General features: G+C 35.4%; 1 protein-coding gene across 1 annotated transcript in view; it reads left to right on the top strand.

Moving 5' to 3' along the window:
* Nucleotides 1-26,836, top strand: part of COG5 (component of oligomeric golgi complex 5) — a 286,429-nt gene that overhangs the window by 233,098 nt on the left and 26,495 nt on the right. Inside the window, exons 15-17 of the mRNA XM_059934167.1 lie at nucleotides 13,708-13,818; nucleotides 15,286-15,348; nucleotides 24,038-24,141. Of these exons, the coding sequence (XP_059790150.1) occupies nucleotides 13,708-13,818; nucleotides 15,286-15,348; nucleotides 24,038-24,141 (278 nt within the window). The remainder of the gene's footprint in view (nucleotides 1-13,707; nucleotides 13,819-15,285; nucleotides 15,349-24,037; nucleotides 24,142-26,836) is intronic.

The following is a 26,836-nucleotide window of genomic DNA, read 5'->3' as shown; positions in this document are numbered from 1 at the left end:
GAAACTATTGATTGTCTTTTCCCTTTACTATATCAAGCACATAGCAGCTAACTTTTTGGCAGCCAACTTTTACTAAACTCACTAGTATGAACTTGTGCCAATTTAGATTATTTTCTGAGACATACCTAAAAATATGGTACATATGGAAAGTGTTCTCTCTGTGATAGGGCTCCAGAAAATATTCTTTCTCCTTTGTGGACAACCTTTTTTAAAAACCGTTTTTCAATGTCTTAGGGTAGGAATTGCTAATCTAGGAGTTCTGTGAAGGGTTTTCAGGGGATCTGTGAACCCCAGGAAATTATAAAATGTTATTTTATATGAGTTTTTTCTGGAAAAATGTTGTAACAGGTTTCAAAGAGGTCTGTGACCCCTCCCTTCAAAGTAACTGAAAAATATCTGGAAAATCTCTCAAATATTTGGAAATTAAATAACATACTTTCAAATAATCTCTGGGTCAAAAGGGAAATGTAAAAATATATTTTGAATTAAATAAACATGAGAATATACCATAGCAAACTTCCTGGGATGCAGTTAATTTAGGGAAATACATAGCATTAAATGCTTATATGGGGGGCAAAAAAAAAAAAAGGTCCCAAATTACTGTTCAAATATTCCACCTCAAGAAACTAGGGCAAAAGAAGACAAATTAAATCCATAGCAGTTTAATTTTCTTTTTTAATTTTATTTATAATTTTTTTTGGCTGTGTTGGGTCTTCATTGCTGCACGTGAGCTTTTTCTAGTTGCATTGAGCGGGGCCTACTCTTTGTTGCAGTGCACTGGCTTCTCTTGTTGTGGAGCACGGGCTCTAGGCGCATGGGTTCAGTAGTTGCGATGCGTGGGCTCAGGCAGTTGAGGCTCGGGGGCTCTAGAGCGCAGGTTCAGTAGTTGTGGCGCATGGGCTTAGTTGCTCCATGGCATGTGGGATCTTCCCGGACCAGGGCTTGAACCTGTGTCCCCTGCATTGGCAGGCGGATTTTTTTTGTTTTCCCCTAATTTAATTAATTATTTAATTAATTAGTTAATTTATGGCTGCATTGGGTCTTTGTTGCGGTGCGCGGGCTTCTCACTGTGGTGGCTTCTCTTGTTGCAGAGCACGGGCTCTAGGCACATGGGCTTCAGTAGTTGTGGCACACAGGCTCAGTAGTTTGACTCGCAGGCTCTAGAGCTCAGGCTCAATATTTGTGGCGCACGGGCTTAGTTGCTCCGTGGTATGTGGGATCTTCCCAGACCAGGGCTCAAACCCATGTCCTGTGCATTGGCAGGCAAATTCTTAAGCACTGTGCCACTAGGGAAGCCCCCCACCCCCGCCGCATAGCAGTTTACAGAAGGAAATAATAAAGGTGAGAGCAGAAATCACTCAAGTTGAAAACAAAACCAATAGAGAAAAATCAGTGAAGCCAAAAGCCTGTTCTAGAATTATATGTGACTTTTGTAAAATCATTGTACATGTAGGGGAAGAAAGACTGTCCCTCCACCCTTCTAGGTTTGATGGCTGGGTTTATGAAATAAACTGACAATAGGCAAGTTAACAGGAGAAAAAGAATACAAATTTATTAATTTTTTAATATTGTGTATGTGCATTAGGGCATCACAGGATAAAAACAGTGAATTCCCAAAAAGGGATGAAATTTGAGAGCTTCTATACCCTAATAATAAGGAAGCCTATTCCCCATGTTGTACAATATATCCTTGTAGATTATTTTATACCTTATAGTTTGTACCTCCTAATCCCCTACACCTATATTTCCCCTCACCCCCACTGGTAACTATTAATTTGTTCTCTGTATCTGTGAGTCTGCTTCTTTTTTGTTACATTCACTAGTTTGCTGTATTTTTGAGATTCCACATATAAATTATATCATACAGTATTTGTCTTTGATTTATTTCACTTCGCATATAGATGTTTCACTTCTGTTAATTCAAAACGTATATAAACCCTCTCTTTGCCAAGAACCCTATTTAGTTGGGAAATCTAATTTCTAACTGTATTCATTCTAATGACCTTCAACGAGTAACAGTAATGACAAGGAATATTGCACTCCGGGGAGTTTAGATCCTCTTCCTTCCTTTCTTAAGCATACAAATAAAACACTTCAAGAAAATATTAATAGTTTGGAGTTTAGTTACAAATCAGTGAGAGAAATACTTTGTAGTCTTGTGAAGATTTCTGTGTGCTCATTTGGAAAAGTCTGAAGGTATATTATTAGGCTAGAAAAAGAAGGTGAAAGTATTACATTTAGTAGTCCCACCTGTAAATAAGATAGATATATAAAATGAATGCTGTTTTATAAAGACTTTTCTATTTCCTTTTCCTTTTTTAAATAGAAGACCACAAGAAAGTGTTAGTGTATGACCCTGGAGGATTGGACTAAGGATGTGCAGGGAGAGCTTTTGTTTTTCAGTTTATACTTTCCAGTTAGCTCTGTTTCACTTTTTACGATAAGCGTTTTAAACAGAAGAAAGAATTTAATTAGCAGCCAAAGGGATTGATCACAATCAGTGGGGCTGAGGAGGCAGGTACAAGTGGCTTAAAAGCCAACAGAAGTCTGGTAGATGTTTGAAGCAGTTTTAGTTGTAGACTTTGGTAATATCACCGGGAAGTGGCACCTTCTGCCCAGGGCCTCAAGTTCTAAGCACTCTGCCTTTTCAGCCTTGCTTATATGCCCGGATTCCTGGATACTGGGAGACTAGAGACTGACTAAATGCTCTGGCTTTCCTAGAATTCCTGTGAGCCCCTCTAATATCCTTGAAACTCTAACCTCAACTCTAGATCATGCCAGCCCTTGCAGGATGGTAGTGAGGGCTTTGGCCTTCACTCTGAGTGAAAGGGAAGCCCTTTCATGGTTGAACACTGAAGGAGGAAATCTAACTCTAAAGGAAGGATTGAAATGCAAAAAGGAATAGTAAGCACAAACAATTGGTAAATATGTTGGTAATTCTAAGCCTTAGTTGCATAAAATAAGAAATAATAGTGACTAGTTTGGGACATGCAAACAAAAAAATAACCCTAAAATACAAGTCCACATTAAAGCTTACAATGAGGAAGGGATAAGGAATTTGAAACCATTCTAAAATGCTTGTGTTATCCAGGAGGACTGTAAAGCCATAGATACTTTGACTTAAGTTGAGTGTGAATTTTAACAATTTAATTATGGCCACTGAAAGAATAGAAATAGAATGTATAAATTCTAAGTTAATTGATGGGGCTAATGGGTTAAAAAAAAAAAGGTACCAGTTCAGTAAAAAGTTGAAAGGTAAACAGAATAAAAAGAAGCAAAAAAAAATCATATAAAAAGTTCATAGTAAGGTGGATTCCAAATATATCATTGATCACAGTAAATGTAAATAGACTAAACTGGCCAGTGACATTTCTCAAGTTGGATAGAACTAATAATTAAATTTAGCTTTGTGTGATATACCTAGAACATAAGGACATATAAAGAATGAAAGTAAAAGACTGGAGAAAAAATATTTCAGGCAAATAGTAATTAGACAAAAGCTGATATAACTATATTTAACAGCAGGCAAAATAGACTATAAAGCAAAAAAGTATTATTAGGGATTGGGAAGAGGGTGGTCATAAAATGAGAACAAGAACAATTTACTAGGAAGGTATAAGAATTATAATACACCTTACGACATAGCCTCAGACCAATAAGACAAAGTGGATGGAATTTCACAGAGAAATTGACAAATCCACTATCAGAATGGGAAGTTATGGGGTTAAGGAGGTCAATCAGGCCACCGCAGAATGGCAGAACTACTTCCTTAAGACTTCTCAAGATGCAGGAGGGAGGAGATATGGGGATGAATGTATATGTATAGCTGATTCACTTTGTGATACAGCAGAAACTAACATACCATTGTAAAGCAATTATACTCCAATAAAGATGTTAAAAAAAGAAAAAGACTTCTCAGACAATCATAGTCATTTGTGGCAAACACAAACAGAATGACATTGCCAGATTTTGCAAAATAAATTTGTAGTTTAGATAATCATTGCTGTCAATCAGGTAATTAACCTTTTTTTTTTTTTCTGGTTTGGCATTATAAACAATGCTATTAAGATTAATATTTAGAGAGAGCCTCATTAGCTTGGAGATCAATAATATATTGGGTTGGCCAAAAAGTTCGTTCGGGTTTTTCTATAAGATGTTACAGAAAAACCCAAACGAACTTTTTGCCCAACCCAATAATTTTATATTATTAAGACTAGTTAAATTGAAAGTTACCTTTAGACTATATATAAAGAACTTCTTTGCTATGAAAATTAATAATGCATACAAGATTATAGGTTTAATTGCATTAGAATTTATATCTCAAAAACTGTGAAAGTACTAGTCTATATACAAATGTATAAACTACTAATTATTTTTTAAAATTTTATTGACTAGCTTAGGCCTTTATAGTGGGATTCTGAGATTTTAGTTTGTCTATATCCCTAAGGGTAATAAACTTATTTCTTTTGGAAATTCTGTGGTTTGAAATTCAATCTGTACGAAACCTAAATTACCTTGAGTCAAAGGGGTCTTATTCTCTATAATATATGTATATGCAAAGAGTTTTCCTGTTGATTAATAAATTAGTCTTAGTATTCATTATTGGAAAATGGGAAAAGGTCAGTATACCTGACAATGAACTGTTCTCTCTCCTTCAAAGAATTAATATACAGAATTATGACTCTAAATTAAATTAACAAGGCCAGTGTTTTAGGAGCCAGTGATCAGTCATGGGTAGGTGGAAACTCCATCTGTTGTTCAAAAGCGTAAGGTTCTTTGAAGAAAAAAAAAGTAAAAACTCCAAGTGATCCATTCCTAGCAAATTGTTTGCCTTCCCTACCCACTGTAGTTACCAAATCCCATGTGCCAGGTGGAGTTTTTGACATAAAGGACAGGAGCTTGGGAAAAGATCTAGAGGAGGTTGATGAGAAAGGTAGGTTGATAAAAGGGTCTTCTAACAGTAATACAGGGTGTCTCAGCAATACAGCTTTGAATTACAAAGCTATATTTGATTCCTGTGTGCTGGTTTTACTCATCTCTTGTCTGTAAACAAGATTTGCTTTCAAGCTTTTTAGTTATATGTTAATTGTCCAAAAGGGAACCCATCTCAAGTTGTCATCTCTTTGATATCAGATCTGTGTGAAGGTTTAGTCTGATGTCAAAATGTAACTTTACCATTGAATCTATTCTGTAGTTGAACGTACCTGTCCTTATTTTTAGTTAGACAAATATGTAGTAACACCTCTTTTTTTTATCAAGTAGTCAAATATTTGACAAATTCAACAGTCTGAAATATAAATAAGAACCAGGAAAGAACTAAAAACATCCTTTGAACTTCTAGAATTGATGTCACAGTGTCCATGCACTAAAGTATAAACTTAACTTATGGGGAAGTCTCCTAGCTTGCATGTGGTTAGTCCTCTAGCTTCCCACTTTGCAGCAAGTTAGACCAAGATGAGGGGAGATAAGATCAAAAAGAGGAGACTGACACCTTAAGAATAAGATTAGGATTCTTAAAATCATCAAAATTTAAAGAAAAAGGAAAAGGAAACACAAAATTTCAAAAGATATGGTAACCTAAAAGCTGTTTAATGAGTGAAGGGGCAAGCAGCGATATATACCTTACGAAGCTCTGATAGAATTACTTTTAAAATAAAGATGTGTAATAGCACAGAAACACCACTCACTAGTGAACATATACAAAGGTTAAGTAGAATTTTACTTCTTAAGGTATAAGTTCAGTGTGTCTTATTTATGAAACCAGAAAAGTATTGACATACAGTGTAGCAAGATTTTCGTGAAAATATTTTCTGATAGTTTTAGCACCTAAGAAAATTAATTTTATTTGTCAGGGAAGTTTAGTTAGGTTGACATGCCAGGAAAATGAAGAACCACTGTGTAAACCTGTGGATTTGTCCTCTGCTATATACATTTGCAGAAACATCCCTATGTCTGAATTTCAAATACAATTCAATTTCTAATGTATTATAAACTGTATTTAGTATTAGGGATGTTAGATAGTAATTTAATTGTGAATGTGTGTGTGTATATATTTTTAATACGATTAATTGGCATGTTATAATAAACTAAGTGATATTTAATTATAATTCTTTTATTCTTTACTCTAAACCAGGTAACCTATGATGAAAGCATTTGATAAGTAAATATAAATAAAAATCAGTTATTTTAATCTGTGTCACAGATTAGTAGATAAAAAGAGATTATCTTTTCCAAAAATCTTCTTTTGGGGAAGTAAACAGTTACCAAAGCAGTTTATTTTCTCATATTATCTTAAATCTTTCAGGGATAGAATTGTACATCTTTCATTTTTATAATGGAGGAAATTATCTTGTATAACAATTTCTAAGTGTGTTCTACAAATGAACCTTTTAGATTGTATGGAATTCTACAGTGCTTTTTACTAGTATTCTGGTAATTTTGCATATTATGTAATGCTTCACACTATTTTTTAATATTTTTGCTTTATTTCTTTCCAGTTTTTTTTCTGAGACAAAACTGCTGCACAGACAAATCTGCTTTCTTTTGTTTGTTTTTTTACAGTTAACACTATAACGTAAGCACCTCCCATTGTTGTTTGTTCCAGCATGTGACTTGTTTCATATACCCAACTATTCTCTTATTCTTAGACGTGTAGTATTTTCCAATTTCTCTGTTTTATAAGTAACATTATCCTTGTGCATATAGCTTTACTATTTTCTTAGGATGCATTTCTGATAGTGGGTTATGAAAGGATACAGCAGTTTTGAGGCTCTTGGAATATATTGTGTATCAGCGTCTCTTGACTTATAAAGCGTTTAGGTGAACCATAGAATACACTTAGAATCATTAGCCCAGATGTCCAGGAAAACTCATAAGACATCACTCAGGGATTACAAATAGATTTCATCTCCTGTGTCTAAGAGATATGTAGTCACTACCTGGAGCACTGTGTTACGAGGCCATAACAGGGCCACAGTTGATTACTGATGTCGTCTGTGTGTGTGGGCGGGGGGGTGGTGGGTGACAATCGGAGAGTTAGCTATTTGCCCTTTATACACTCCATTAGAATAACAACATTGATAATACTTTACCTTTTGCGTGTAATTTTTTTTTTTCGCTGTGAACTCCAAAATTGGATAAAAAGCATGCATGAGATCAAAAGAATTTGTTCTAATATAAATTTGACATTACATTTTAAAATTTGGTAATTGTAATCCAAATACACTCAGCACTTTCAGAAAAATAAGCATAGATATAACCATAACTGAAGGATCATCAGAGCTTATTTCAAAGTTTTTGTTAAAATATCTGATTTCATATAAAAATGTTTTGACTTGTTTTTATTCAGGAAGCATTGTAGATTAGTATACATTTCGCATTGTTCTGTTTTAAACCTATGAAATTCTAATACATACTTTTTTCCTCGTTTGTTTTACATATGATTGCAAAGAAATATTTAGAAGAATTGTGACCAAATCCATATAGAAAGGAGTTATCCTGTACCCTTGACATTTCCTTAGCAGTAATGGAAACTATGGATAAATAGAACACTAGTGGTATTTCAATAATATCTGGAAAGTAACTTAACCGTATGTAACTCATAACTAATCCATAATATATTTTCTTGTTCTTTTTAGACATTCTTCTAAATCACCAACTTTATAATTTCCCCAAAAGTAATTTTCAGTAGATTATCTGAATAGAAATTTAAAGCTCTCATCCAACTCATCTCTTGAATCATCAGTTTTATTTCTTTTACTTGTAGCCCTCAGCTGTGATGTTAGGGTGATCTTGGGGTCATTTTATCTACAAATTAAAAATTATATAAAAACATTCTTCATGTTAACAGTATAACTTATCATCGTTTCAGGACTTTAATCTCAGTCGTTTCTCATGCATTGAATTCACACAAAGTTTCTAGTGAGCAGATGTACAGAATTAGAATTTGTGAAAAATACTTTCTTCAGATAATTAAACTTAAAAAGGAATAGTAAGTCTTGTTTGCACATAGGAACCATTTTAATTATTAAGGATTCCTTTAGCCTTTGGAGTTCCTTTCTTTTTGTGTGTGTATGTGTGTGTGTGTGTGTGTTTTAAAACTCAAATGCTGCTCTTTTGCTTTCTGACATCTTTCCAGGCTATATTAAATAGTGTAACGTGATGCACCAGTATATACATTTCTCATAGTTTAGAATATTGAATCTCTTACTGCTTTTACCTTTCTAGTTCCCTAGTTCCTAATGCTTCACAGCCAAAACTGTGTTTTTGCACCTCCATACAATTTTATTCATCTCAAATAAGGTGGACTTTGAAAAAGCAGCAATGAGAAACCATTATTCTGGCCCTTCAGTCATTCAACAGATACCTAATGAGCATCTTCTACTTGCTGAACGTGCACGTGAATTCGTGAAAAGTAAGTTTTAAGGAGATCAAATGAAGGAAGTAGCTTGAAACAGTAAAAGTTTGTAACAGTAAAATAGCTTGTAACAGTAAAATGGCTGAAGATGGGTGGAGGCTTCTGAAATAGAGAATGCCTACTCTGTGCAAGATGCTTTGTTACCATAACCAAAATGGAGCCAAAATAATTTAGCCTGTACCTCTAGATAGTTTCAGTGGCTTTTGGTTCCAATTCCTCGGTCCTAGTCTGTGCTTGTAGTCCCTCGCCAGTACTGAGAGGTGGAGCTTGGAGGAGTGGATTGTAGGGGAGAGGACGAAGCAAAGGAGAAGTGAGAAGAAAATGAGAACCAGACATAGAATTGTCTGGAGATAAAAATGGTAATGCCTTGGGGCTTTCCTGGTGGTCCAGTGATTAAGACTCTGCACTTCCACTGCAGGGGGCACAGGTTCCATCCTTGGTCGGGGAATTAAGATCCTGCAAGCCGTGCAGCCAAAAAAAAAAGGTAATGCCTTACATTGCTAAGGCATTTTACAGTTTACAAAGCATACTTTGGTATTGACTATATTGTTAGTTTCATGTTACAGATAAAGAAATCGAAGCCACAAGTTACTCAGCTAGCAAGTGGTAGAGAAAAGTCTAGATTCTTAAGTCTAGTGTTCATTTTATTGCAGACATTCTAGGAACAATAGGAGAATGGGTAAAACGAACTCAGATAAATTCATACAATGGAATATCACACAGCAATAAAAAGGAACAAACATGGGTGAAAACCAGTAACCTTATGCTGAGTGAAGAAAGCTTTACATTCATATACCCAAAAAAACTTTATGTAAAGATATAGAATAGACAAAACTAATCAGTGAGATGAAGTCATTGGTAACAAAGTGATGTCTTCAAGTTATTTTGAGATGCATCAAAAATATAAAATGGAGGCTTCCCTGGTGGCGCAGTGGTTGAGAATCCACCTGCCAATGCAGGGGACACGGGTTCGATCCCTGGTCTGGGAAGATCCCACATGCCGCGGAGCAGCTAAGCCCGTGCGCCACAACTACTGAGCCTGTGCTCTACAGCCTGTGAGCCACAACTACTAAGCCCACCTGCCACAACTACTGAAGCCCCTGTGCCTAGAGCCCATGCTCCGCAACAGGAGAAGCCACTGCAATGAGAAGCTCGTGCACCGCAACGAAAAGTAGCCCCTGCTCACCACAACTAGAGAAAGCCCGCGCACAGCAATGAAGACCCAACACAGCCAAAAATAAATAAATAAAATAAATTATATATAAAAAAAATAAAATGGATAGAGGGATGGATAACATAAGCAAGTGTTATAAAATGTTATTATAGAATCTAGGTGGTCAGTATATGGGTATTCACTGTACAAGTCTTTAAGTGTTCATAATAAAATGTTAGAAAAAATAAATTGTGCCTTACTTTTAGTGGTTTTGAAAATATGTGTGAGCAAAAATAAAAATTTTTTCCCAAGAAGAACACAGCAGGAGGCAGCAGGAGCTGGTAAAAGACTGAATAATATGTGAAATACTGTCTTTGGAACTCGTTAAAAATATCTTTCCATATTGTCTGTGAATGTAGCCCCACTTAAAAGCCAAGACTTATCAAACCAGAAGAGTGGGATTGAGTGGGAAGTGGGATGGAGGACCTTTCTGGAGTGATGTGGTTAGCGTTACACAAGTAAAGCATTTTACCAAATCTCAGTGAATTGTACACTTCATGTCTGCATTTCATCACATATAAATTTTACCTTAAAAGTAAAAAAAAAAAAAAACCAGAAGTAAATATTGAATTCCAGTTAATTATACACTGCTTAAGTGTTTTGGGGTTAGGTATACTGATGTCTAAAACTTATTTTGAAATGAATCAAAAATATAAAATGAGTTGAAGATAGGTGATAGGTATGTGATATAAAACAAATTGTAGAGTGTTAATTGTGAAGTCTAGGTTATCAGTATATGGGAATTCACTATATAGTTTTTATAACTTGAAGGGGAAGAAGACAAGGAGCTAAGTAAGAGTCCAGGATATTGAAGCAATCATCTACATAAATATTGAATTGATTAAGAGTTTTTACAGGAGTAAGTAGCAGTGAGCACACCTAGGGCCCAGATCTTGGTCTCTAATACCACTTCCCACTAAAAGAAACCAGAACTTTTTGGAAACATGGCAGATGCCAGATAAAAGTATTGTTAACAATGTAAATTTATGAAGTCGATGACTGAACTGAGGTTTCGTAAAAGAGTAGTGCTATGCTTAGGAAATATCCACTGAAATGGGACAGAGGGCCATAATGTATGTATGATTCAGAAAAAAAAATATGCATATACGTGTGTGTGTGTGTGTGTGTGTGTGTGTGAAAGAGAAGGAAAGACTACGAATAATAAAGCAGATGAGATAAAATGTTAACAATAGGTAAATCTGAGTAAAGCATAAATGGGTGTTCCTTGCACTATTTTTATTTTTGTAACATTTTGTAAGTTTGAAATTATTTTCCCCAAAAAGTTTATGACAGGAGTGGTGCTGGAGAGAAACAGGGTGATCCACTTAGCTGAGGTGTTGGACAGATTCTATTCTGTGCTGTCAGGCCAAGATGAGCAGCATATTATTTTTGTTCCCAGTCTTCTAGTGTTATATTTTCACTTTGATGTTTAAATTTTGTTCTTTGTTTTTGGCACAGTGATATTTCATTTTTAGTTCTTTTATATTATCATTGTTTTGCTCCTGTAACTATAGTATTTTCTTCATTGAACTTCGTAGATCTATTTAACTGAGCCATCTAATCTTTTTTTTTTTTTAAACATCTTTATTGGAGTATAATTGCTTTACAAGAGCCATCTAATCTTAACCTTAGTTTTCACTAGGCTCTCAAGGTATTCACTGATAACCTTTGTAGTGTGGGAATTTTTATTTCTATACTTTTTAAAATCAACTGTATTAAAATATAATTCACCCATTTCAAGTGTAGAAATCATTGTTTTTTAGTATATTCACAATCAACTTTAGAACATTTCATCACCCCAAAAAGAAACCTCCTACCCATTAGCAATCACTCCCCATTTACCCCTCTTCCAATTACTAATCTACTTTTTGTCTCTGTGGATTTGCTTATTCTGGATATTTCATGTAAATGTAATCATTTAATATGTGGCCTTTTGTAAATGGCTTCTTTTTACTTTCAGGGTACTTCCATGTTGTAGCATGTATCAGAACTGCATTCCTTTCTTTTTGCTGAGGAACATTCCATTGTATGAATATACTACATCTTACTTTTATTTATCCATCTATCAGTTGGTTGACATTTGGGTTGTTTCCATTTTGAGGCTGTTATGCTATGGAATAATGCTTCTGTGAATAGTTGTATACATGTTTTTATTTCTTTTGTGTATATATCTAAGAGTCGAATTGCTGGGTGTATTTTCACTCTGTTTACCTTTGAGGAACTGCCAGGCTGTTTTCCAGAGCGTCTACTCCATTTTAAAATCCCACCAGCAGTGCACAAGAGTTCCAGTTACTCTACATCATGGCCAACGTTTGTTATTATCTGTCTTTTTTATTATAGCATCCTAATAGGTGTAAAATGGGCCTTCCTATACTTTTAAACCCTAAAACTATGATCAGTTATTATCAATAAAATAATCTCCATCCTTTTCTAGCAGTGAGCCTGTCTCTTTATTAAATATGGAATACATAAAATAAGTGGAAATAAGATAGTATCAGAAAAATTCTTTTCTTTTCCCATTTCTTTGTTAGCACTTCAAAATTATTTGGAGAGAATCTCAAGAGAAGTAAAAGAGATTGGATTTTTAAAAATTGTACAGCTAGAACTCATAGTTTTTAAATGCCTATTGTAGACAGGTACATATTTAGCATCTAACCCCTGAGTCTACCATAACCGTTGATGCCACTCACCATTGCCACTGAAGTCTCCAAAGTGGCTTCAGGAGCTTTTCCCCACCTTCACCATAGCTCGGAGCCCATCATCTGCTGTCTCCTGGGAGCTCAGAGCTTCTATTAGTATTAGTTTACCACATTATAGATTAAACTGGGCTATATGGGCTCATCTGAGGTCTAACCATTGATTTTTAACATAGTTTCTACAGGAAAAATAACGACTTTTTTTTTTTCAGCCTACTAACTTACAAATGACCATTTAGGACACAACCTGATTATAATTTGGTAACTATCTGTCCATGAGGAAAGGCAAAATAAGTTGGAGTTATTTAACCTAATGTCAGAAAGCTTTATGTTGACTTAAAGCCATCATCATGGATTATAACTTCAGTGAAGGATTATTCTCTTTATTTTAATTGCAGTTTTTTATGTTTTTAAATTGTATTTTGTTGCCATAAGTAGGAATTGATAAAGTGGGAATTGAATTTAATTTTGAATATTTATGTGTGTGTATCAAAGGAGAGTAGAAAGAAAAACAGTATTTCTTTCTCTCATATTTTATTTTTATCACTATATCAAAGGGAAGATGCTCTTATTTTCATCTCTTCCCTAAAAGGCCAATTTTTCATGTTTGAGATGTGCATCCATATATATAGTTACTTGCCTCATGTTTTATTTTCCTGATCAAGTTTAATTGACCTTTAAATAATAATTGTTATAGAGGATTGGATTAAAACCTGATTAATATGAGAATCGTTTATAGGTGGATTTTTTTCTTAAATGGAACTATAATAGTTTTAGATTAATTCAGTAAAAATTCCATGTCCTTTTCCCTAAAATGCATGCATTAATACCACTCCTACTGATCATCCATACACGGTATAATCCTAAGCAACTTCCTTTTTAATTTACGAAAAAATGAGTGTAATACCCTCTTTTTACCACTCATTTCATTAGGCTATTATGATGGCTGTCAAATGTACATAGGATGTAGGTTTACTTTTATTCCTTCCTCCCTCCCTTCTTTTTTCCTTCCTTCTCTGCTTTCTTTTTTTGGATGGCTTATTTCTCAGTTTTTTAATAGAAAAACTGTTGGCAGAAGGTGTTCCCTAGAAATACTATGCTGATGTATCAAAATAACAGCACATCCTGGGCTTTTAGGTCGCACTTGCCTCAGGAGTCCACCAGCTATGAAGTAGTGATGAAGGATGTTCTTCCTGTGCAAGACTAATTAGGCTTCCAGGTCCATGGTGTTAAATCTACAGAGGTACCTGGCTATGCCTAAAGTGCAAAGCTTGACTTGAATATTTCCAATTAACATTTTCTTTTTCAGGGGACCATGAACTTCCCCCCAGTAAATATGAACTATCATTTTGGTAATTTCTTTTTGTGTTGAATTCTTACAGCTCTCCACCCAAGGAGATGCAAGTCAGGTGATTGGACCTCTTACCGAAGGGCAGAGAAGAAATGTGGCAGTAGTGAATTCACTATATAAGTTGCACCAATCGGTAACAAAGGTAACCTTTATTTTTATTAAGTTTTTTTGACTTAATTTCAAGTTCTTCTTTCTTCTTGCCTTAAATTTAGACAATAAATTATTATTTAATCTTTTGCAGAAGAATACAATGAAAATGTGATTGTAAAATAAGCTGAGGCATGAACTTTTTCTGAACAGTCTTTGATCCTGGCCTCTATTGTTTGTATGACTTTTTGTCTGTACAGGTAGTTTAAAACACATGAACTGTAGATCCTCAAGGTTGCTTGGTATAGTCAAGTTTATTGAACAGATGATTTAAAGGTAAATTATTTGTGTTTTATACCCATTAAACCACATAATTTGGTATCATATGGGTGGTAGTAAATTATAGCAAAGCTAGTAATAGTAAGAACTCGTAAGCCCTCTAACATGTCAGAAAGGTTCTACCTGTGTACAAAAAAGTGGGGGAGGAGATGCATTAAAAACAGTGAACTCGTATGATACAATCATTGAAGACTATTTAAAGTAAAAAATATTTTTTTTTGCTATTGATCTACTAATACTTCTTAAAAAAATGACTGAATTTTAACTTGTTTGCCTTTATATATTATGTCTAAGATGAACTGTAAACATAATTATTAGGAAAGCAACACTTTCAACCCCTTCTTTGATTCTTGAGTTGCTTGTGTTTACTCTCTATTAATGATTTTCAAAATATTTGGTAAGTAGAGACATAGTTAGAAGACCTGAAAAAGCCAAAGGTTAGATGATGTTCTTAAAACCTTGACCTCTAATATGAGCTTTTATATGCTAGATTGTATTTTAGAATAATTATAAGTGACAGTTTTTCATTTACTTAAATTTTTTAACATGTCCTTTTATCAATTAGGGGTTTCCAAAATTTGTATTTTGCACACTAAACAAAATATATTTAAAGGGTTATTAACAGGTAAATCTCAGAAAAGTAAATAACAAAAGTAAGTGAAAAGAATATATGATATATTTTCCATTTCCTTTAATTATTACTCTAAAGAACCACAAGCAATGCAAAGTTGTATTTATATAGCCTGATTTAAACGTCTTTATTGATCATTTCAGAATTTTCATAATGTTGGTATTGATTTGTAAAAAGGGAAACATTTGACATTTACTTGTTAAAAATTATAGTCAGCCTACAAAGGGCGATTTTTTTTTTTAAGAAATAAGTAAATATGGCTTTAAACTGACTTTTTCAAGTTAAAGCTTTATAATTAAGGAAAGCTAGCTTTTAGAAGTCTTAATGTTTCAGTTATTTGAAGTAGATATTTGCTTTATACGGGAAAACATTTTTAAACCTATCCTAACTACTAAATACTAATGGATTTTTAAAACATGTATGAGATACTACTCTAAAGTAATGATAATATTTTATATGTGGCTTATGGAAACAGTTTTATCATGTGATGATCAAAATTAGTATTTATAAAAATAAATAACTTAAGCAAAACTATAACTGGATTTGTTCTAGGTGGTTTCCAGTCAGAGCTCATTCCCACCAGCAGCTGAGCAAACTATAATTTCAGCCCTAAAGGTAAAAGAATGTAATTTAATCTTTGACTCTGTAGATCGGAATAGGTTTTAGAATTATTTGTTTGGATGAGTGGGAGATGTCACATTTTAAAAATAATTCAGAATCTTCTCCATATGCCAGAAGTAGCATGTTGATGATTATCCTAAAGAGAGAGGCTACATGTGTGTTTATATTTTTCTAGAATTTAAAAATAGACCCTGTTGGTGTCTACAGATTGTGTTGCACTTATAATAATTGTATCATAAGCAAGAGAAGCAAGAGAGTTATAAGTATTCACTGTGTCTTAGGGCAGTGCAGCCCAGTATTATCCCAGTAAAGCAGTGGTTCTCCACCAGGGCGATTTTTGTCGCCTGTGGGACATTTAACAATATCTGGAAACATTTTTGATTGTCATGACCTGGAGTGGGGTGCTCCTGGCATCTAGTGCCAGGGATCCTGTCAAGCATCCTGCATTGTACAAGCCAGCTCCCCACAACACAGAATTATCAGGCCCTAAAATGTCAGTTATGCCAAGGCCTGGAAACTCTACTAAGGCCACATAGTAAAATAAAGACTCTGGAGCTCAACTGCCTGTGTATGAATCCCATCGCAGCTATTTAACTGTATGACCTCAGACAAGTTAATAAGTTTTCTCTTGCCTTAGTTTCTGCATCTATTGATATAAAATGGTACAGTATACCTACACAAAGGTAGTAAATGTCAACTATTAGATTGAATTTAGATCACTTGGGTAGAGTTAAGAGAGAGAAAGAGGGAAGGAGAAAGAGAGATGGTCTACCACCAGTAAACTCCAAGGAGAAATATTTAGAGAGTAAAGAGGATACAAAGAAAACAATCATTGAGGAAGAAAATCGGGAGAGGACAGTGTCACAAGTCCTGAAGGAGAAGGGAAATTCCGAGGTCAAGTGCTGTCCATGGGTGACATGGATGGGGATTTAACAGGCTGCAAAACTTAAGGACACTAAATTCATATATGAGGTAGGAGGAGACAGTCTGTTTTCCTCCAACATAGAAAAAGTACACTTGGATGTTTTCTCTGAATCCTGTTCTTTTTCCCAGTGTGCTTATCTCATTATGATGAAGTGGTATTAGAGCTACCATAATAAAAATAATTGTTTTTAGTAAGAGTTGTCCAGTTTATTGATAAAAAATACTGTAAAATCGGGCCAATAAGACAAACCAAAAGATTTGTTTTATTATTGCTTCCAGGCAGGGAATACATGTAGTCTTTTTTTTTCAATATATAGTTACTCATTTGTCTTTATCTTCTGGCCATAGCTGTCAAACATTTTTTGATCACTACCCAAGATAAATAACATTTTACATTGTACCCCATACATACTATATAAGCATTTATAAATATTTACACATATATAATTGTGTATGTATAAAATATGCATCTATACACATGGTTTGAGAAAGTCTATTCTGTAGGTTCAGAAAGAGTTGCCTACACTTTGCCTGATGATAAATGTCTCCTGGACAAGTCAAAAATAGAGGTTCTTCAGACACTAATTCAGTGTTGGGTAGACTTTCTGAATTTGTATTTTTAACTTACAATAAAGGTTATTCCTCATATTAGTCACTTTAGGCCGGGGGTTGAGGCCAGTGCAGGGGAAATTGCCGTCATCTTGAGCTGTGGCCTTCACTCTGAGGTTTGCTCACCAGGACCGGTGTCTGATGTTGCTGGGCACCGCAGTTTGCTGAGGCTTCGCCAGTTTTGCCTTTGAGAACTGGGTAAGAGAAGACTACCGGTCTGTTCATGGCCCTCCTGCAGTGCCCCTGTCAATTTGAGACCGAATTTCTTATGTTAACAGACCTCAGTGAAACAGTTTTAGCCTTGCTTTTTAATTAAATTTCATTAAAAATCTTTATGGCATAAGTGAAGAACAAACAGAATCCTCTGACTCAAAGAAAAAAAAGAGAATCTTGAATTTTCATAAAATTGTAGGAAACTTAGTGCATCACTTTGAATTAGGGTGTTACAATGCATAAGTGCAACCCAAGAACCAAAAATCTGTATGCTTTTATTATTTGATGGAAAAGATATTAAACATACTTCTTTACTTACTAAAAAATATAGGTAGACACATAATAGTCTCCTCTACCTTGTTGAGATTTTATCCAAAATTAAGTGTTACTTTAGGTTCAAAGTTCATCATCTCATATTACAAGCATTATCTCCTGTCATGGATGACATAATTAATATTAATGATTTTACATTTAGAGTCATTTCATTATAACCACCTCAGCTATAAGTAACATTTAAACACCTTAGCCCAATAATTCTGATCCATTTGTTACTGAGGTCATCTTGTGCAGATAGTATATTATGAAGTTTATATATGACAGTTCTCCCTTATTGTGTGGGTTTGATGTTCTATATATGGGAATATTCTGCATTGTTGAGGCTTCAGTATTTTTGTAATCTTTGCTATTTTAGGCAAGCACTTCCCTGCTTTGTAAAGAGCTTATGAAATATAATCTAGTATCCTTTCTCAGTTTCCTCTGGTAGTTATTAATCCTCTACCCATGCTTTACATGAAGGCATTCCCCCCAATGCTCTCTTCTCTGTTTTATATTTTCCATAAGTGGGAAACCTCACCCAGCTGTAAAGTTCTCTGTGTACACCATCATATCGTAATACAGATAGAGGCAGTTTTATTTCTTCCTTTCTGGTCTTTATGCCTGTTTACCATGCCTTGTTTCACCTGCTAGGACCTCCAGTACTATGTTGCCTAGAGCAGGTGAGAGTGGACTTGTCTACTTGTTCTTGACCTGGGGGAAAGCACTCAGTGTTTATTTTACTACTTAAAGGAGGATATTTTAAACAAGTTCTTTTCTATTCCTGGTTTACTGAGACTTTTTAAAATTGTAAATGGTGGTGTTTCATCAAATAGCTTTTTCTGTATAAAATGATCATATGGTTTTACCTCTTTATTCTGTTAATAAAATACAGGAATTTATTTTCAAATATCAAACCAACCTTGATCATGATGTATTAGCCTTTTTATGTATTCTTGGATTGGATTTACTTAATTTTTGTTAAAGTTGTCATAAGGATATTGGTATATAGTTTTCTCTTTTGTAATTCTTTGTCTGGTTTTGGAAGTGTTTCCTCCTTTTCTATTTTCTGAAAGAATCTGTGTAGAATTTGTATTGTTTTCTCCTTAAATGCTTAGTAGAATTCACCAGTGAAGCCATCTGGGCCTGTATTTTTTTGTAGGAAGTTTATAACTACAAATTTAATTTGTTTGATAGATGCAGGACTATTCAGGTTATCTTTTTTCTGGAGTGAGCTTTGATACTTTGTGACTTAAGGTATTTTTCTATTCATCTAAGTTATCTAATTTGTCAGAATAATGTACATAATATTCTCTAACTGTCCATTTAATGTCTATAGGACCTATAGTGATAACCTCTTCTTCATTTTTTATACTGATGATTTGTGTTCTCTTACCTGTTTTTTTTCTTTATCAGTCTACCTGTGGGTTTATCAATTTCATTGCTCTTTTCAGAGAACCAACTTTTGGCTTTATTAATTTTCTCTACTGTTTGTCTTTCTATTTCACTGATTTCTGCTTTTGTCTTTTTTTACTTTTTTTTTTTTTAATTAATTAATTAATTATTTATTTATTTCTGGCTGTGTTGGGTCTTCGTTTCTGTGCAAGGGCTTTCCCTAGTTGCGGCAAGCGGGGGCCACTCTTCATCACGGTGCGCGGGCCTCTCACCATCGCGGCCCCTATTGCTGTGGAGCACAGGCTCCAGACGCGCAGGCTCAGTAATTGTGGCTCACAGGCCCAGCCGCTCCGCGGCACATGGGATCCCTCCAGACCAGGGCTCGAACCCGTGTCCCCTGCATCGGCAAGCAGACTCTCAACCACTGCGCCACCAGGGAAGCCCTTTTTTTACTTCTTATTTTGGATTTTCTTTGCCTTTTTTTGTTTGTTTTTTTGAGACCTTATACCATTGATTTTTAGACCCCCCCCCCAAAAAAATTTAAAGTTGTAAATTTCCCTCTAATTTTGTTATGTTGTGCTTTTATCTTCATTCAGTTTGAAATATTTTCTATTTCCTTTGTGATTTCTTCTTTGATTCATGGTTTTTTCTTTTAATTTCTAATTTTTTGTGGTATTTCTAGATATCTTATTGTTTTCTTTTTTTTAATCACTCTTTTTATTGAAGTATAGTTGATTTACAATGTTGTGACATTAATTTCTAATTTAATTCTGTTACCATCAGAAAACATATTCTGTATGATTTCAGTCCTTTTTATTGAGTATTATGGCCTAGCATGTGGTCTGTCTTGATGAATGAACCATGTGTGCTTGACAAAAACATGTAATCTTCAGTTGTTTAGTATCATTCTGTAAATATCAGTTAAGGTGTAGTGATGTGTTCAGATTTTATATGCCTCTACTGGTATTTTATGTAGTTCTATCAATTGCTGAAATATGGGAATTAGAATTTTCTATGATTGTGAACTTGCTTATATCTCCTTTTCATTCCATTGATTCTTGACTCCTCCGTTTTGAAGCTCTATTACTAGTTGTGTTGAAGCTCTGTTATATAAGTATTTATCATTTTTATGCCTTCTGATGAACACCCTTTGTCATTTTGACATATCCTTCTTTAGCTTTAATACTTACTGTCATGCATTGTTTTATGTGATATTAATTGAACTACTCTATCTTCTTCTGAACATTTACTTTCAACTCCTCTGTGTCTTTATCTTTTTTCAATACATCTCTTGAAGACAGTATACAGTGGGTCTTGCCTTTTTTCTGTTCTGATAATCTCTGCCTCTTAATTGGAGTGTTTAATCCATTAACATAGTATAATTATCAATAAGGTTTTATTTAGGTATATAGTTTTATTATTTGTTTTTTGTTTGTCCCCTCTGTTTTATTTCCTCTTTTCCACCTTTGCTGCCACCTTTTGGATTATTTGATTATTATTTTTTTAAATTTCATTTTAATTTATTTCTTAGATTTTCACCTATACCTCTTCTTCATGTTCTTTTTAGTTGTTCTTGTGTGGATATATGCATCCTTAACTTTCCACAGTCTTTTAGAGTTAATATTGTACTGTGTCACATAAAATATAGAAACTTTGCATTTACTGAAGTACATTTACATCTAATTGCATGTAGTGTAATTTTTTTAGTTTAACATTTCCATTTTGGTTCTTCTTTACATTTTCGATCACTCTGCTGAGATTTCCTATTACTTTATTTATTATGGGCATTTTTTTCTCTACCTCACTGAGGTTCTTGCCTGATAATTGTAGAGTCTGGATCATTTCACAGTTGGCAGCTATTGATTGTCTTTTCCCTTTACAATTGACATCTCCTAGCTTTTTGTATGAGTCATTTTAATATATCCTAGACAATGTGAGCGTTGTGTTGTATAGACTCAGTATTTTTATATATTGCTCCTAAAAATGTTGACCATTGCTTTAGCAGTTAATTAGCTTGTTTAGACTCAAATTGTGCACTGTCAAACCTGCAGTTGGCTGTGTCTCAGATCTCAGCATAGTTCTTTAAGCCTTAGTTGCAAGCCATTTGTAGTTTGCCTTGCACACGCATGGTCAAGCCAGCTGAAGACTAGTGCTGAGTTCACACGTAGAAAAATAGGATTTCTTCTTCTCTGGCTCTCTCCTTTCTGAGGTTCCCCTCTCACTCTCCAGCAGCCCTGGTTGAACCAGGGCTCCTTCCCCTTGTTCCTTTGACCTGAAAGAATGCAGGTTTGGTTTGGTTTGGTTTGGTTTGGTTTGGTTTTTCTCTCAGAGTTTTAGCCACCCAGCCTTGCCACTACCATGACTATAGTCACTCTCAGGGCAGAATCACAAAAAAGGGAAGACTCAGTCTCTTCTGGTTGCTATATATTTATACACCCCTCTAAAACTAATTGCATTTTTCCATCTCCAGAAGCCTCCAGTAGGTTTTTTTGTTTTGTTTTTGGTATTTTTCCATGATTATTTGTAGGAGGATCTGTAGTTAGGTACTCACTCCTTCATACTAGCGTAGAAAAGTTGCCCTTCCTTCTTGAAATCTCCTATTTATTTTCACCATATTCCAGGATCTCTTCCTACTTCTCTGCCCAGTGGCAACGTATTGATATAACCAAAAGCTCATTGGAGTCGAATGCACCTAGAAAATCCCAGCTCTTCTACTTGATGGCTTTGGACAACCTCCTTAACTTGACTTTAGTTTCCCTATCTACAAATTACTTTAGGTTCCACATCTGTAAGTTAGAGATTTTTGTAATTCTTAGAGGAAGGAATAATTGAGTTTTCAGTGGGATGATTACTTGCGAAGCCCATAGCACAGTATCCAGCACATGACCTATACTAAATACATGCTATTACCCCTCTTAATCCGTCAAAGGTTCCTCTTCTGGATGACCTTAAAATAGCATTTGGCCTTATTCTACAAATCATCCTCTGGGATCTCATTGACTCTTTTGGCTTCATCTCCCTTCTTAAAAGCCAAAGACAACCATATCTAGGCAAAACTTGCCAGAAACTACAGCTGTAAAGATCTCAGCACCTACTGGATAGCCCATGTGGATTTCCTCATAAGTCCTTCAAACTCGTGTCCAAAACTGAACTCATTATTTTCTCCCTCCGTCCCTAAATCAGCCAGCTGCTTCTGCATTTACACATTCAGTTGATAATGCCACCAAGTCATTAAAGAAAAAAAATCTGAGTGTACCCTTCAGTCTTTACATTCCGTATTTCTCACATCTGATTCCCAAGTCCTCTGTTTCCTTTCCCAGTGTCTCCACCCTGTCTCCTCATCTCTGTTCCTGCTGCCTCTGATTTGGTTCAGGCACTCACCACTTTGCATCTATACTCCTACTGTATCCTCCTGACTTTAGTCTAATTTATCTACTCTGCTGTCCAGCATGATTTTTCCCCAATTCAAAGCTTTAACCACGTTTTTTTTTTCATTGCTTAAAACCCATTGTTGGTTTCCTAGTCCCTTCAGGATATATTCCCATCTCCTTAGCAGCCTGTGCAGAGTACGTCTGCTCTCTGTCTCTGTTCCACATAGGCAGCCAACTCATACTCTGTCTGTGTTGAACACCTGCAGTTCCCCAAATGCGTCAACTTCCCCAGGCACCTGTGCCTTTGACATATGGCCCCCACCAGCCTCCCACCCTCCCCCAACACACACACTTGGTTCTTAACCCATTTTGATCTTTGAAATTCAGTTCATGCAACACCTTTTGTTTTTTAAATCCTTTCAGTATAAGTTGGGTGTCTCTCCCATGTTCCCATAGCACTCTGTAGAGCACTGATATCACTACAGCTTGTTACCTTTTGTCACTAGATTGTGAGCTCCCTGAGGGCAAACTGTAAGTGCATACACACACACACTCCTCTCTCTTTTTTTTTTGTTTGTTTGTTTTTGTTTGTTTGTTTTCATCCTTTATTTCAGTAAGGAGAGCCAAGGGATTGAGGGGAGAGGGCTTAGAGAGAAAATGCGGAGCGCATGTCTCCCTCAATCCTGTATGCATGTTTATTTTTATCGGAGATTAAGGGCTGGAGATGACGTTTAGGAATTTAATGAATAAGGGTCCTATTTAACCTTTTCTCACTGATTTCAGTCATTTGTATGAGCCAGAGTCATCCATCATCATTGTATGTAATCATGACTGAAGCACATATAATATACTTAAAATTTAGATTTTGAATGTTTACTGAGGCCCGGTCATATTTTCACACTAAAAACTTATAACTAAGGCCTAGGGTCTTATATAACCTAATTGATAATTATACCTCACAGGAGAACAGTTTCTCAACCTTAGCACTATTGATGTTTTAGGCTGGGTAGTTCTCTGTCGTGTGGGACTCTCTTGTGCACTGCAGGATGTTTAGCAGCGTCTCTGTGCTCTGTCCACTAGATGCTAGCAGCAAACCCTTACCCCACCCCGGTCGTGACAATCAGAAGTGTCTTGAAACATTGCCAGATGTGCTCTGGGGAGCAAAACTGCCCCCAGTTGAGACTCACCGCTGTAGAACTCTAAATAGAAATCTAATCCATGAAAAGGCTAACTGTTTTGCCCTCTAAGAATCACTGATATATTTATTATATTCAGTCTGGTCAAAAGCATATGATGTTGTTCCAATTTTGAAGAATTACTTTTGGTCTTGCCTCAGTCTTTTCAGAAACTTTAAAAAATGTGTTCCGCAAGAGGGAGGGGATGTGGGGATATATGTATACGTATAGCTGATTCACTTTGTTATACAGCAGAAACTAACACAACGTTGTAAAGCAACTATACTCCAATAAAGATGTTAAAAAAAATAATATAAAGAATAAATGAATGGAAATTAGAAAAAAAAAAGTGTGTTCATGTGATCTTTGCTTTATAAGTGGCACTACCCCTCTCTTCTTCTTTCTCCAGGGGTTCATTTGAGCATTAAACTTTTTGAAAATATGAGAAAAGTGGTGGAGTTGAAATTTTTCAGTGCCATGTTCTACATATTTTAAGCTTTAAAACTCATTACTGACAGCAGTTAGGAGAAGAGCAGACTTCTGTTGGGTATTATAGTTAAACTGTATATAGTTTGAATTTGATATAATGTGAAAACTTTTAGTCAAAATGCTTCTCATATTTCAGATTCTTTTGTGTTTGATCTATTGAAAGTTTGCCTCTCCTTAATTTAATCTTCTTTTCAGGCGGTCCATGTTCTTATGGGAAATGCTGTGCAACCTTTGCTGACTTCCGTGGGAGATGCTATAGAGGCCGTCATCATCACTATGCACCAAGAAGATTTTTCTGGGTAATGACTTCCAACCAAAGTTTTCACTAACCTTCAGTACATTTGTTTTTCATTCCCACCTCCACCTCTACTCCCTAAGTCTCTACCAATCTAGAACCTTGTTCCTCTTGTGATGGGGTTGGCCTCCATCCTTATCCTCCTTTATTCGTTGAGCACCATTAGCAGATTAAATTTTTTCAGTTCTTCTTGTCATCATTTCTCTCCTGTCATTGAAACATGGAACCATTAACATCTGCGGGACTCAGCTTGGCACTTCAGGACATTTGGTACCATCTCCTCTTTGCAATTACATCTTTTTCCTTACTTCTCACAAATAGGCTGTACTTGAGCCTCTGGTATTGGCATGGTATTCCTTGTATAAAATGTCCTGCCTCTGTCACTCTGCTAGTCTGATTCCTGCTCTGGTTTTGAGGGCAAGGTCCTGCCCAACCCCCTGCAAAGATGATTTTCCTTTGTCAGAGTCTTGTGGCAGTCTAATCTGGTCATGTCACTCCTAGCCATGAGCACTTTGGTATTATTCCACAGTTCTTTCATATGTGTACTGCTTATCCATATCATGTGTGTCTTGAGAATAAGAATCATAGTTCCTAGCTTAGTGTTTACTGAAATCTTTTTAAGTAAAGTAAAATGGTTTTGACTTAGTGTATTAGAAAACTGTGGAGAATTTGAAATAGTTATTTGCACATGCTTAGTGTGATTTTTTTAAAAAACTTAACCATACTCTAGAGCTAAATATTCATATATTAGTGTAGATATGTGTTTTTTATTCCTAGTTCATAGTTAGTTACTATTTTTTAACTGCCCTGTTTCTTCATGTTCATGTTGTTTAATAGTGTATCTACTTTATTAAATTTCTAGCCACTAGTCTAGCTGTTCGTAGAAAAATTATGTGATTATTACACTGTCTTTTAATTTTTCAAATCATTTATTATTTCATTTACAAAGTATCTTTTGAAAGGTGAAAAGGTCAGTCTCTATTTTTAATAATGGTATGAAGCACAGAAGGGTAAAGTGGATTCTACACAAAAATGCTGTAGTATTTGGAGACAGGAATATAAAACTGCTGATTACCAGTATTTGGGAGGAAATGAATTTTGTTCAGAAATGATCCGAAATGTCCCAGTTAGACCAATCATCAGTGCCTCTGAGAAGGAAGCAAAACTGGAGTGATTTTTGAAGGCTTGTTCTAATGAGTGGTCAGGTACTTACTTGAGTAATTGTATTGATGAGCCACAGCTGGTGCCTGCAGCTAACACATTAGACATTAAAAGTTGGTTTCCCAAGTAGATAGGTTTTTATTAGTTTGCTTAAATACTAGTGAGCCAGATTGGTTCTTTAACTGACAGGTTGCCACAGGTGTGCGGCATTATTTTAAGAGGTATAACATTGTCCTCAATTTTCTTCCCCAAATGGCCATTAATGGCTCCACTTCAGCTCACTCTCTCTGTACAGCAGACATTTGAGGTTCCACTGAAAGTTATTTTCCATACATGGCAGTACAGGAGTGTGGAGCATTCATGGCAGGAATTTTCCCACTTTCTAGAACCTTGTTATTAGTAATTCTGTCATGTCATTTCGTATATGTATGGCTTATATGAAATATAAGGTGACATTGGATGAAACTATTCAACAAGTGGAATCACTTTTATAGTAGGGCCATCTTCCGGGATCACACTTGGAAAAATAATAATGAATACCTGCCCCTCCAAGCCCTTCACACCTATTCACAGTAAAAGGAATAAATCAGGTTTACCTTCTAGGCCAACCTTATTTGTAGTATGATTACAGAATCCCCTGCTAATTAAAAAGTAATCCTCAACACACTTTCCTGGTATTTTAAATGTATTTAGTGGGACCTGTGTGTTTCTTTCCAAATTAGATAAAGCTTAAATTGTAAATGTCTGACATAGTACATTGATTGAAATTCTGTTATTTAATGTAAAATGACTCGTGTCTGATATCAGCTTTGAATGGGAGAGGGAAGTCAGTAACAGTAGCAGGACCCTAGATCCTCGAAGTGGTGGGTGAGCACCTCTGAGGAGGGGAGAACACACACTGACCCCAGAACGACTGGTGCTGCTTCTCAGGCGTGTGTTTGTTTAGTCCTTCTGCCTTCTGCCTCTGTATGCGGGCTCTCATGACAAAGACCATGACATTTCTGCTCACTTTATCAGTTGAGAACCTCTTACTAAAAGGTTTGACATAACTGGGAAAACTGAGCTTTAGCAATTGCCAAGCAAGGTTTATATTCTAGTAAATTTAAGTCAAACTTCTAATCCATGCTGAGAATTGATAATACATATTTCAGAATTTTTCTAATAGATCATTTTAGTATATCATTTTCTAATCCTCAAGGAAATCATATCACCTAACCAGATTAGAATTCTTGAAACAATCCTCCAGAGTAGTACCAAGATAATGACAGTGCTTTTGATAAAGCATAAGATTAGAAAGGGATTGGTACCTTTTTTTTTTTTTTTTTAACCTAGCCTTTTGGACTGACAAAACCTGAATAAAGATAGGCCATGATGGTCTGAATCTGGCAAAACCAAACCCCACGTGAAGATTGCCATCTCTTACTAAGGCTGTCCCTGTACTCTGTACCAAGCAGCATTCCACCCTATGATATTGCAAACAGCAGTGTTCCTCCATGCCCCCCTCAATGGCCTTGCCATAGTTAGGACATTCTTTCTTA

This window comes from Balaenoptera ricei, chromosome 9 (genome assembly GCF_028023285.1).
Source record: "Balaenoptera ricei isolate mBalRic1 chromosome 9, mBalRic1.hap2, whole genome shotgun sequence".
NCBI classification, from domain to species: Eukaryota; Metazoa; Chordata; class Mammalia; order Artiodactyla; family Balaenopteridae; genus Balaenoptera; species Balaenoptera ricei.
This window is presented reverse-complemented; position numbering and strand designations above follow the sequence as displayed.